Here is a 12,797-nt window from a genome sequence, read left to right as displayed (position 1 = left end):
AGCACAGCCTGCAGTCGGAAGCCAGGCCGGCAGCCTCGGTGCCTGGAAATGGCTATTGGGCTGAGGCTCCAAGTAGAGCTAATGCATTCACTTCCTGATCTGACTCCTCTCCAGTGCAAAAAACAAATTTGATTGCGTAGCTCAAGAAAAGTTGAGTCCATGAAAGACAGAACATAGACCTCCACATGTTTTAAGGATTAGCATACGGCTCATTATTAATTTGTATTGGATTTTCAACTCAAACATTTCTTACTGCCTAAGACCCAGAACTAAGTTTTCTGAATGTTTTCTAGGGAAGCCCAACTGTATCAAATGGACCAAATTTCCATGCTATTTTTCCTGTTACATTTAAAATATCCCTAGGATAGATAACACTGAAATAAACCTTTTTCTGCCTAAAGCCTTCTTTTCATTAGATTATTTTCTTGGGTCACATACCTTAGCAAGCAATTAGCAGTCAAAGGTTAATAAATTTTATGGCTCACAAATGAAGTAGGTCTCCAAATGATTAATTCAGAAAACTTAGTACTGAGAACTGAGAATATGGCTCCGGAAGGGCACTTACCTGACATGTGCAAGGCCACAGGTTCCATCCCTGCATACGTGTGCACACGCACACATCACACATCACACACCACACACATTCTTGCTAATTGTTACCATAAACAATGTGAAAGAAACTAACTTTACCTCTTATTGTCAGCAGTGGATGCTATTAGTATTTCTAATAGATGGTGTCTTGCTTTCAATTCTTACCTGTGTAGCTGTGACGTATGCTAACGTCCCGTTGCTTCTCCTTGATACCTGACAGCTAACTCCGGATCCCTGCAAGGCCCCCAGACCCCCCAGTCAACCGGCAGCAACTCGATGGCGGAGGTTCCAGGTGACCTGAAGCCGCCCACCCCAGCCTCCACCCCTCACGGACAGATGACCCCCATGCCGGGAGGAAGGTATGTTCCCAGGACTTGGAGCCATTTGCAACCACTCTATTTTACCTCTGGAGTTTTCTGAAGCAGGCTTAATAGGAAGAAAAAATGTACTAAGTCTTAAAATGTTCATCACTTCTAGATGTACTTGTAGTTTGCTTTGGGCTGTTTTGCACAGACAGATCTCAGGATTGGTTTATTTTTCAGTGTGTTGTTTGTTTGGTGGTCACCGGCCATACCACTAAACTTTTATTTTTTCCTCTTTCCAGAAGCAGTACAATCAGTGTGCACGACCCATTCTCAGACATGAGTGATACGTCGTTCCCCAAGAGGAACTCCATGACCCCCAACACCCCGTACCAGCAAGGCATGAGCATGCCAGACATGATGGGAAGGATGCCCTATGAGCCCAACAAGGACCCCTTTGGTGGAATGAGAAAAGGTATGTGCAGATGGGCACTGCCCATGCTCCAGCGAGGCCCACGGCCCGGTCGCCTGGTTGTTCAGAACAACTCCCAGGGCCTACTACCTTGCAGTACCTAGCCTCCTGCCCCACTAAACTGGTAGCCTGGGAAAAAGTAATTGTGATAAGCGAAGTATTCATGCTAAATACTTCCTGCATCTAGAAATGGGGAAAATAGCAGGAAAAAATAAGCCACAACTGTTTTATTGAAGATCACGGTCAGTGGAATAAAGCAAACAAAAAGGACAAGATGCAAATAGCATGATGTCGGCTGGGGACAGTGGAAGGAGAAGGCTACTGAGCTCAGATGGTCTGGGTAGAAGGCAAGGAGGAGATGCAGGATGAGGTTGAACAGGTGAGAGAGGAGGGGAGGGGAGGGAAGAAAGGAGAAGGGGGCACTAGAGAAGGGAGCTAGGCTCCCTTGGAGGCAGCAGATGCCCAGACACAACCAGTGTGGGCACCCCAGCCAAAGGCATCAGTTTTCTGTGCAGCAGATTGACGTGTTTGGGTTTTTCTGTTGAAAGATACTTAAGGAAGTAATAACACTTGATTTTTTTGCAAAAATAGACAGCGTGATAAGCAACCTTCTATGGGGCAGGTATTGAACAAAGTGAGAGAGAGGAAGGACAGCTTGGATTGGAGAGAACCTCACCGCTGCTGCCTGCTCTGGGCGTGCTGATGGGTGAACACGGCGCTCAGAGCCACGCATGTGCGTGGGAAGGCGAGATGGCTGCATACCGCAGGCCAGCTGGGAAAGGAGCAGAGTAGAGAAGGAAGGGTATGTGGAGGAGGTGAACAGTGGACTGCATGTCTGGAGCTGGTCAGAGATCAGAATTAGGGGAGACTTCGTCTGCAGCTGTGTCTTGGAGGAGGAAGTCAGGGGTGGAGGGGGCATTGTCTTTGCACACTAGGAATCCCAAAGTGGATTCCTCCTTTCCCAGGTGAGCCCCGAGGTTGATCCACCTTGAGAGTGTGCTCATCAGCCCCAACTGGAAACCTGACAGTTTGGGTCGGGGTATTCTTTTGCAGTTGTGTCCTATGTAATTAAGGCATCATGTGAAATCATGTGAATATGACTGGGGTTTTTTTATTTTGGTTTTTTTTTTTTTTTGTCGGTCATGGGGCTTGAACTCTGGGCCTGAACACTCTCCCACTTGAGCCACAGCGCCACTTCCGGTTTTCTGGTGGTTTATTGGAGATAAGAGTCTCACGGACTTTCCTGCCCAGGCTGGCTTTGAACGAGACCCTCAGATCTCATCCTCCTAAGTAGCTAGGATTACAGGCGTGAGCCACCGGCACCCAGCTGTTTTGGGGGGTTTTCTTGCCAGTGCTGGGGCTTGCGCTCAGGGCCCGGGCACTGTCTCGGAGCTGCTTTTGCTCCAGGCTGTCAAGGGTTTCACAGCTTCTTTCCTAGTCACATGCTGCCAGGCACGCCATGAAACCTGTGAGCTCAGCCAAAAGCTTTATGGCTGTTTCATGTAGCTGTTTTTCCCAGTGGTTCACGGTGCTCGATAGTTCATTCTGTGAGAGCTTTCGGTGTCTGTATTCTGTTTCCAAACTCAAAATAAGACAGTCACGTGGAAAAGTAATTACAGCGGACCTTCGTAGTCCAGGGTCCCGGTCCCAGGGTCCAAGATGGCGCTGGCCACACCACGCACCCGCCCTCCGCTGGCTCCCCACAAATCTGGAAATTTCACCGTCACCTCATTAAGCACATTCACTTTTGCTTGGGGGGGGGCGGGGAGCAAATGTTCACAGATGAAGGGCAGACAGCCACGCCACAGGGCTCAGTGACTTGCAGCACATGTGTGGGGATGTAAAATGTTTATCTTTGAAATTTATTTCATTTTTTTACATATTTTATCATGTTTTATCAAACTAATAAGTTCATGAATGATAGGGGCTTAGTGTGGTAGCTGCCGCACATGCTTGGAAGGTGACTTAAAACTCTATGGTAGTTATGCCAGTATCCCCCTATGTGAGACACCTGGAGTTTCTTCACACTTAGAATCCGCTTGCTACAAAAACGTGTTCGGAGGCTGGAGAAGTTACTGTGGGATTGTTACTAGCCAGCCACAGGACGCGTCCTCATCGACACTGTGCGTTGCGACTGGCGCTCCTACTGCGTCTCAGCTCCCCGGCTACCTCACGACACCAGTGTAGTCAGTGCCAGATTAAAACAGATAAACAGCAAGTCCCCGGGAAACGTTTTCTCACAGCCCTAACACCATTCTAAATAAAGTCTTCCGACCTTCAGTCTGCCCTATCCTGCCAGTGACCTGGGCAGTGCTCTGGTTAGAGCAGCGTCAGTGGCAACCGCGTGGTTGCCACTGCCGTGCCGCATTGCCAAACAGTGAGTCAGAGCCGCAGTGCGCAGTCCAGCCTGCGGAGCTAGCTCCGCCTGCCCGCCTGCCTGCCCACCCGCCTGCCTGCCCGCCTGCCTCCCTGCCCCTGTCTCGTGGAGGAAGGATTTGGATACCCAGTTGTCCTCTGACTATATTCTGAACATCCCATCTGTACACAGAGCTGTACTCACTCTTGTAATTAAATAATAACAGTGTTCTAGTCTTGGATAGATTGTTTTCCTCATAGCTTGTTGGTAGAAATAGTGATGCTGTTCTTTTACACTTGGGACATTATTATATAGTCAGATTTTTGTCAAATAATAGAACCCTCTTTTCCTTCAAGTATCTCAGTCATTTTTTTTAACGAATCATCTCAGAACTTTGTGGCCTTATACAAAGTGTGTCCGTGGCTGCGTGATGGACAGGACCGGGTAGGTCTCCACTCTAGAAGTCGTCTGCTGGATGCAGAGCGGCGGCCAGGCCGACAGCCAGACTGGCAGTGTGCAGTAGATGGGGCGCCTCTGGGGTGGTTCTCAGAGTCTCTGCCAGCACCTCCTCCAGACTTTGCTGCGTAGCTTCTGGTGGGAGGAGGCCCAGGACATAACAAATGGGGCCAGAGAAGAAGAAAGAATAATAGGGGTGGAATTTGGTCAAAGTCCATTTATGCACGTATGGCAATACCTTGAAACCATCTTTGTTCAGTTGACATACCCTAATGAAAGCAAAAAAGGAAGCTTCCAAGGGGACAAGCCCTAGTGGCAAGCTTGTCCAGGCATACGCCTGCACGCATTTGCCATTGGTCACATGACCCAGGCCAGAGTCATTGTGGGAGGGCGCTTCACAGGCTGTGGATGTCTGCAGGTGTGCTGCTTCTATTGCCAAAGCAGCCGCGCCGAGCAAGTACTGGCAAAGGTTGCGTGAGTTTAACACTGCGTAAGAATGTGGAAGGGCGAATGGGCTCTCTCCGCCGAGTCAGAACGATTACTATCAGCCGTTTTAATCAGATTGGCCCAAAAGTTAAAAAGGCGTCACGTAATTGTTTTAACTCCGATTTCTTTCATTATTAGTGAGCTCACGTGTTTTGGGTTTTTTTCTCATACAATGATTACCCGTTTGTTTTTCTTTTCTGGGAATGGGCTTGCCCATTTTTAGTTTTTTCTTTTTTTCTCTCTTTTTTTTTTTCCTATTGCTTTTTCAGAACTCTTATGTGTCTGGGAGTTAAGCTACCTAACTAATTATGCCTCTTGATTTCTGCCTATCTTTGCTTTCACATCTGTGAAATGGAAAGTAGTTTCAAAACTGGGTCTGCCGTAGCTCTGACATGAGATCAGACGGGCGGAGGCCGAGGTTCCGGGGCAGGGCACAGGGTGCCCTGTTCAGTGCCAGGCTCTGCTCCCAGCTGACAGAACTCACCAGTCCCCAAATTCCAGTCTGCTTTTGCCACGATAGCGCAACATTGCCATAGATGGATTAAAGTTCAAATTGAATTACTGCGGTCTAATTCCTGTCCTCAGTACAGGCTCTGAGCATATACAAAGGTGCGCATGCAGCCTTGTGCAGGCTGGCACTCCGTCAGCCATGGGTCTTCTCCTCCATCATGAGCTGTTCTCCTATCACAGTTTGCTTCTTCCTGGTTCTGGACTACGTCTAAGCAGGAGTGTTTATGTTGTGGTTTCGGGGTTTCTTAGAAGGGAAGGGCACTCTGGTGTACAAGTGTCAGGTCTCCACCGCTTCATCACTCACCTTGTTGTCTAGATGAGGACTCACGTGCAAGTTAGTAACTTACCTGAGTGGAGGTGGAGGTGGAGGTGGGCCCGTGTGACCCGACTTAGCAGCTGGTGATGGGGAGATGAGGCCCTTGTGCCTTTTGCCAGGCGTGGGGCGTGGTGTGGCTGCGGCTTCTGCTCACTGTCTCAAAGGCTAACCCCAGGGTGTCAGCCAGAACGGAGCCCTCCTTGGAGGCCAGGCGCTCGCTTTCTGTGGTGGTAGGGCAAAGACGATGGGTTTCTCTCGGCCATCCTCTGTCAGCTCTTGCTGACGGGGTCCTCTGCCCGGCATGGCTCCATCTTTTTTCCTGTGTACCCAGATTTGAAGCCTGGCGGGCTCCTCTGGGCTGCTGAGTAGCATAGTTCCGCTGTGAAATCCCTGTTGCAGTGTCATACGCCATCATCATGGCCTCAGCCCTGCGCTCCTCGGCCCTGCGCTCCTCGGCCCTGCGCTCCTCGGCCCTGCGCTCCTCGGCCCTGCGCTCCTTGGCTCTGGGCTCCCGCAGGCGAGGGCTCACACACAGGCATGTCTTTGGGGCTTCTCCCCCAGAGCCCATGTCATTCGGATTGAGATCCGCTAGATAATGTCGGGGAAAGGAATGGCCGGGAGGGTTTTGCAGCTGCTTACTTCTGTACTTTTTTGAAATACTGCAGTGCCTGGAAGTAGCGAGCCCTTCATGACTCAAGGACAGATGCCCAACAGCAGCGTGCAGGACATGTACAACCAAGGTCCCTCTGGAGCCATGTCTAACCTGGGCATGGGGCAGCGGCAGCAGTTCCCCTACGGAGCCGGGTACGACCGAAGGTGAGCGCTCCTAGGGGAAGACGAGATGGTTCACAGCGCCGTGGGCTTCGCCCTCATGAGGGGCTCTCCCTGCCAGAGCTGACGCCAGTCGCCGAGTGGCATCAGGTGGCTGCCGTCAGTGGACAGCAGCTGCAGGATCAAGCACTGGTTCCAAGCAGCCAGGTGGCTCTGTGTGATTGCTTGCAAACACTCAGACAGAGAAATTAACTCTCAGGGCGGGTCTAGTTGTGATCTCTGTCTCCTTAGAAGCCGGAACCCTGGCAGCTCACTGCACTGGTCCCCTAACTCCTGCTCCCCGCTGGGGTGGCCCCGCTGCAGCCCAGGTGAGGCTCCTGTAGGAGCTCCCGGGCTCCCGGGCCTTCCGCACTGGCCCCCTCCTCGCGTCCCTCAGAACAGCCGGGCGGTGCCCGCGCCGGCCTTTCAGGCTCTCAGCACAAGGTCTTCCAGACATTGCATTGTCAGGTGGCCTTCCTCCTTCCACGAATGTCTAACAGAGCATAGTTTGCTCTTCACACGCGTCTGTGAGGAAGCCCTGCACTCCTGCTCAGCACGCCTCTCCAAGGAGCCGCCTCCCAGACTGCTGCTCACTGAAGAGGTGGAGAGGCTTCCTGAGCTGTCAGAAGCCCGCCTTGTGCTGACACTCTCCCTCCCTATCTCCCACCTCCCCTCTCTCCCTCTCTCTCTGTCTTTCTCTCTCTCTCTCCCTCTCTTTTGCAGGATTTATTTTAGAATAGAATAAAGTTGGGAGAAACGGAAAAAAAGAAACGTTTCTTATTCTCCATGCAGGAAGTGGAAGCTAAAAACTCCTAGGAAGGGAAATTCCTGAAGCCAGGCTTTATCTGACACTTGTGACTCAGGGCCTCACACTCTTGCTTGGATTTTGTCCTCACAGCTAGCACTCTACCATTTGAGTCAAGTCTCCAGCCCAGCTTTTTCCTGTAACTGGAGATGGAGTCCTTGAGACTTTCCTCCCCAGGCTGAGCTTCAGACTTCAATCTTGTGGTTCTCGGCCTCCTGAGTAGCCAAAATTACTGGCACAAGCTCCTGATTCCTGGGTAATACTAGTGATTTTTAAAAAGCAGAACAGGACACACAGGGAGAAAATGCCTGTCTGCACCAGGGCCATCCCCTCTCTCCTACCCTTCCCCCCTCCCCCATTCACACACACACACACACACACACACCACACGCACAGCACAGCAGGATAGGGCTGGCCTCTAGACCTTCCCCCAGGAACTGAGGGCAGCCTGGCCCGAGTGAGCCCCTCCCACCAGCGCATCTTGGGGCTGAGGGAAGGGTTGGCAGTGGAAAGTAGCCCGTGGTTTAAGGCAGCCAGGGAACATTTGAAAACTCACTCTTTTACAGATAAGGTTGCTGTCTTGAACTCAGAGCTCCACCTTGCTAGGCAGGCAGTGGGCCACATGAGCCACGAAAGCCCACGCCCTTTGTGCCTGGTTATTTTGGATAAGATCTCACGCTTTTTGCAGAAGCCTCCTATCTCTGCATCCCTCATAGCTGGGATTATAGGCATGGTGTGCCTAGCTTGTTGTTGAGATTGGGATCTCAGTAACTGTATGCTTGAGCTGGACTTGAACCATGATCCTCCCGATCTCCATCTTCCAAGTAGATGAAATTACAGACATGTACCACCATGTTTCCCCTGAACTCTATCTCTTGAAAACACAGACCCCATACTGTGCTCATAGTGTCAGAGTACATTCTCCTAGTGGATTAGGATTTTATTCCAATTCCTACCCTGGTCAGTATCCACTTAAAATAACTGCCCTCATCAGATAACTATTACCCCGCAATTAATGCATCAGATCGGGATTTTAATCTGGTTTGCTTTGGTTTGAAGGATCTAGTAAAGGCAATTGATTTTTTTAGGCATCTATTCCAAACAATTTTATGTCTCAGAATCCCAGATCTGTTACAGTAAATATGCTGTGTAGATGGCATTTATAATTTCTCAGTATGATAGCAGTTGGTAGTTTTCATTTCCATGTCAAGATTTACTAGGAATACATTGCCTTTCAGGTCATAGAACTTTGAACTTAGAGTGTTTGTGTTTGTACAATTATTAGCTAATTCAGCATGGTTGGAATTGATTTGAAATATGCCTTTAAAACTTGTATTTATGATAAGAGTATGTAAATAGAACTATTTTCCAGGTAGGTTCTAGAACTTAAACGCTTAAGTGTTAGATTCTTCTTGCTTCTTGCTTCGCTAGCTCCTCCCCTCACCGCGTTGTAGGGCTGGCACTGAGGGAAACTTCAGTGGGTGGGCGGGGCGTGGGGCTTCACCTCAAAGGCACAGGCTAGAAGCCTGGACAAGTGCTTACACTGCACCTGCCTGTTCAACCGGTATTCTGACACCCATTCACAGCAGCCAGAGCAGGGAGAAGGGCGTTCCCACCCCTCCTGTGAAAGCCGCCATGGAGCTGCCTGGGGAGAGGATGCGGGGAAGACAAAGCTTTGGGGAAGGTTCCCTGGAATGGATTGTCGGGGTCTGTGCTCTTCCGATGACCTTTGTAAATTAAGTTTTCTCTGAATGCCTTGTTGTAGGCATGAGCCTTACGGGCAGCAGTACCCAGGCCAGGGCCCTCCAGCCGGACAGCCGCCTTATGGAGGACACCAGCCTGGCCTGTATCCTCAGCAGCCGGTGAGTTGGTAGGTGGGCGTGGGTCTCCGCGTCGCTTCTGAACATATGGAAGCGTAACAGAAGCCATCAGCCGTACTGAACTTGCAGGATCTGTTGGGCTAGAAAGGACTCGTAGGATTTTGAAGTCAGTAAATTAAAAGCCGCTCCTGCTCCATAGCATTCTGTGTGTGTGTGTCATAGCTGTATGTGTGTCTGTGAGCCCAAGGGGGGGGGGGAAGGGATCTATTGTACACGTGTGTCTGTTACGTTCACACACCTGCCAGACATACCTGAAAATGTACGTGATTTTCCTCATCATGATTCCCCAGTTCTACAGGTAGAGCAGTTTGTACAGGACTCAGTGACATCACTTAAGGTAGTCTGCGGCACAGGATTAAGCTATATGTGTGGGTGTGCAGAGGTTTAGTGCAAAGACTGAGCCATTTTATCTGATTCTGGTATCGTTCAATTTGGGTATCCGGGGGGTCTGGAGTCCATCCCCGTGTGCACTGAGACACAAATGTGCATACCAAAATTCTTAGCAGAACAGAAATTTGTTCATATTTTAAAGAATACATGGAAAAAGCAACTCAAGCCAGGCGCCAGTGGCTCACGCCTATAATTGTAGCTACTTGGGAGGCTGAGATCTGAGGATTGTGGTTCAAAGCTAGCCTGGGCAGGAAAAGGCTGTGAGACTCCTATCTCCAATAAACCACGAGAAAGCCGGAAGTGGCGCTGTGGCTCAAGCGGTGGAGTGCTCGCCTTGAGCTGAAGAGCTGAGGGACAGCACCTAGGCCCAGAGTTCACCCCACGACCACCACCACCACCACCACCCCCCAAAAAAATGTTCCATGGTAAGAGTGAAAGGTAGCCGGGTTTTGAAGAAGAGCAGCTAAGGCCATGCATTTGAGTGACTGGAGTGGATCCCAGCCTGCGGCCTCCGCGCCAAAGCCGGGGTGGAGGCCCAGGCAATGCCTTTCAGACATAGGTGTGGGGCTTGGCTATTTCGAATCAGCCTCTCAGGTCTGAGAGCTCTGCACAATAGAGGCATTTCTTTCAGGACTTTCTAATCACCAAGTTGTCTTTAGCTATTCCTTTTTCTGGAGCAACTATGTCCAGTGAATTTTATTACCAGAACCATGGACTTTAACAGTTTTCAAGCAGAGTGAAAGAATGCTTGTTGAAAGCCTCAGCCTGCGGATGCCTCCCATCAGGAGACGCACATCCACCTGGGTGACATTAGTCCCCAAAGAGCCACCGGGGAGAGCGTAGCGACTGGCGCCACGCTCAATCCCCGCAGGGCTTTCCCTGGGGTCTGGCTTGGAACAGGTGGACAGTAGGTGGGGGCTGTAGGATGCGCAGTGATAGCAGGGCGCTACAGCCATGTCTGTGGTTTGTCTATGAAAATAAAAAGATGGCTCACACCTATAATCCTAGCTACTGCTGCTCAGAAAGCTGAGATCTGAGGACGGTGGTTTGAAGCCAGCCTAGGCATAAAAGTCTGTGAGATTCCTACCTCACAATTAACTAGCAAGGTGCAGAGTATGGTAGAACACTAGCCTTGTGTGGAAAAACCAAGTGAGTACCATTACCCAAAAAACCCACGCAACCCTTTCGTATTAAAAATAATAAAATGAAGATAACAAAGGTTTTCCTGGGGTTCTTTGGCTCACAGACCGCTCCAAAGACCCTGGAGCCCTGAGGGGATGCCCCTGACTCCTGAGGTCACTTTGGTGTTCCCCATCAGGGCCACCGCTGTGCAGTGGCCATCAGTGTTGCACTGCTGGGGCAAAGTCAAAGTCCCAGGGACTTGAACTTGCACAGCCCTCGGCAGAGTGTGAGGCACGGAACTGTGTGACCCTGAAATGCAGTCCCGAGCGTGCAGTGCGCAGCGACATTTCCCAGACTCATTTTAAGTGACCCCTCTACTAAGGAACAACGGTGTTGCGTAACTTGGGCTTGTGCACGCATACACGTGTACGAGCCCGTCAGTATGGTCTGTCTTTATGTGAGTTTCAGAATTACAAACGCCACATGGATGGCATGTATGGGCCTCCAGCCAAGCGTCACGAGGGAGACATGTACAACATGCAGTACGGCGGCCAGCAGCAGGAGATGTACAACCAGTATGGGAGCTCCTACTCTGGCCCAGACCGGAGGCCCCTGCAGGGCCAGTACCCGTACCCATACAACAGAGAGCGGGTGCAGGGCCCGGGCCAGATGCAGCCACACGGAATCCCGCCTCCAATGATGGGCGGCCCCATGCAGTCGTCCTCCGGCGAAGGGCCGCAGCAGAATATGTGGGCTGCACGCAACGACATGCCTTACCCGTACCAGAACAGGCAAGGCCCGGGCGGCCCTGCACAGGCCCCCCCTTACCCGGGCATGAACCGCACCGATGAGATGATGGTCCCCGACCAGAGGATCAACCACGAGAGCCAGTGGCCTTCTCACGTCAGCCAGCGCCAGCCTTACATGTCACCCTCGGCCTCCGTGCAGCCCATCACCCGCCCACCCCAGTCATCCTACCCAACGCCACCGTCACTGCCAAACCACATCTCCAGGGCGCCCAGCCCCGCCTCCTTCCAACGCTCCCTGGAGAGCCGCATGTCCCCAAGCAAGTCTCCCTTTCTACCCACCGTGAAGATGCAGAAGGTCATGCCCGCCGTCCCCACGCCCCAGGTCGCCGGGCCTCCAGCCCAGCCGCCCCCCAGCCGCAGGGAGATCACCTTTCCTCCCGGCTCCGTGGAGGCCTCACAGCCGGTCCTGAAGCAGAGGCGAAAGATCACCTCCAAAGATATTGGTAAGCACCGCACACGTTTGTTCCAGAAACTAGGAGAAGTTTAACTTGAGTTTTGTTTAGAGGTAATTTCTGTTCAGCTCAGTGCAATGAGGTTCTTTTGACTGCAAACTATCAGTATGTTTTTGTGGAACTGGAAGCCACTAATCTGAATTCAAAGGAACGGTACCAGAGAAGAGTTTGAATTAAAGTGATCGTTTTAGCTACAAACATTGTTTATGTGAGAGGTTTGGAAGTCCTCCGTGACTGAGTGCTGTGTGTTAGAGTTTACCTTAACTGCTGCAGTATGTGCTTAATGAAAACCGTCAGTGCTCTTACTACTCAGATCTGGCAATAGCATGCAAACAACTTCTATGGGCGCAGCAAGAAACCTGGCCGAGATAGGGACATAGGTAGAGCGGGCGCACTAGCATGTCAGAGTCCATCTGCATGCACGGGTGACGGTGTGAGGAATGGGGCTCCTGGGTCCCACACACCACTGGCCGGTGGGGGCTCCCGGCTCTCCTGCACCTGAATGCTGCCATCGCCTGTCTGCTCACGGCACAAGTGTCTGAGCGTGCACACAGCTCTTCTGCATTTATTCTGAAACTGTTTCAACACAGCAAGGAAATGATCTTTTTTTATTTTTCAAAACAAATCTCAAGCATTTGAAATCATTTGTCGTGATTGGTAAATTAAAGGTATGAATGGATGATATTAGAGATGCTTTTATTCATTGGGCATCCCCATACATACATAGCGCAAGACAGTAAAGTGTGTTTTACCTGTGGAGGACTCGAGAGAGAGCCAGGTTCAGATACGAAATACCGTCCTGTACATAGAAATATTTAACTGCAACATGAACTCGTACATTTCCATGCTCAAATACACCCACTGGAATTTTATCAAAAAATGTTAGTGTACACTCAGGTAGTGTTACCTTCCACATGGGTAAATGTATACCCCTTTTCAAATGCTTGACCTTGTCTTAACCTTAATAGGCACCTGAGAATGTTTGAGAAATAGAATCAAAAAGACGGCAGATTACTGCGGGGGCCGGAGCACCCTGCCCT

At 50.7% G+C, this 12,797-nt stretch overlaps 1 protein-coding gene across 1 annotated transcript in view; it reads left to right on the top strand.

The window, feature by feature from the left end:
• Positions 1-12,797, top strand: part of Arid1b (AT rich interactive domain 1B (SWI1-like)) — a 285,019-nt gene that overhangs the window by 266,175 nt on the left and 6,047 nt on the right. Inside the window, exons 13-17 of the mRNA XM_013026992.1 lie at positions 812-950; positions 1,196-1,368; positions 6,155-6,305; positions 8,870-8,966; positions 10,965-11,748. Coding sequence (XP_012882446.1) covers positions 812-950; positions 1,196-1,368; positions 6,155-6,305; positions 8,870-8,966; positions 10,965-11,748 — 1,344 coding nt within the window. The remainder of the gene's footprint in view (positions 1-811; positions 951-1,195; positions 1,369-6,154; positions 6,306-8,869; positions 8,967-10,964; positions 11,749-12,797) is intronic.

This window comes from Dipodomys ordii, unplaced genomic scaffold, assembly GCF_000151885.1.
Source record: "Dipodomys ordii isolate 6190 unplaced genomic scaffold, Dord_2.0 Scaffold98, whole genome shotgun sequence".
Taxonomy (NCBI): Eukaryota; Metazoa; Chordata; class Mammalia; order Rodentia; family Heteromyidae; genus Dipodomys; species Dipodomys ordii.
Note: the sequence above shows the minus strand (reverse complement) of the source record. Positions and strands in the feature narration are given on the sequence as shown.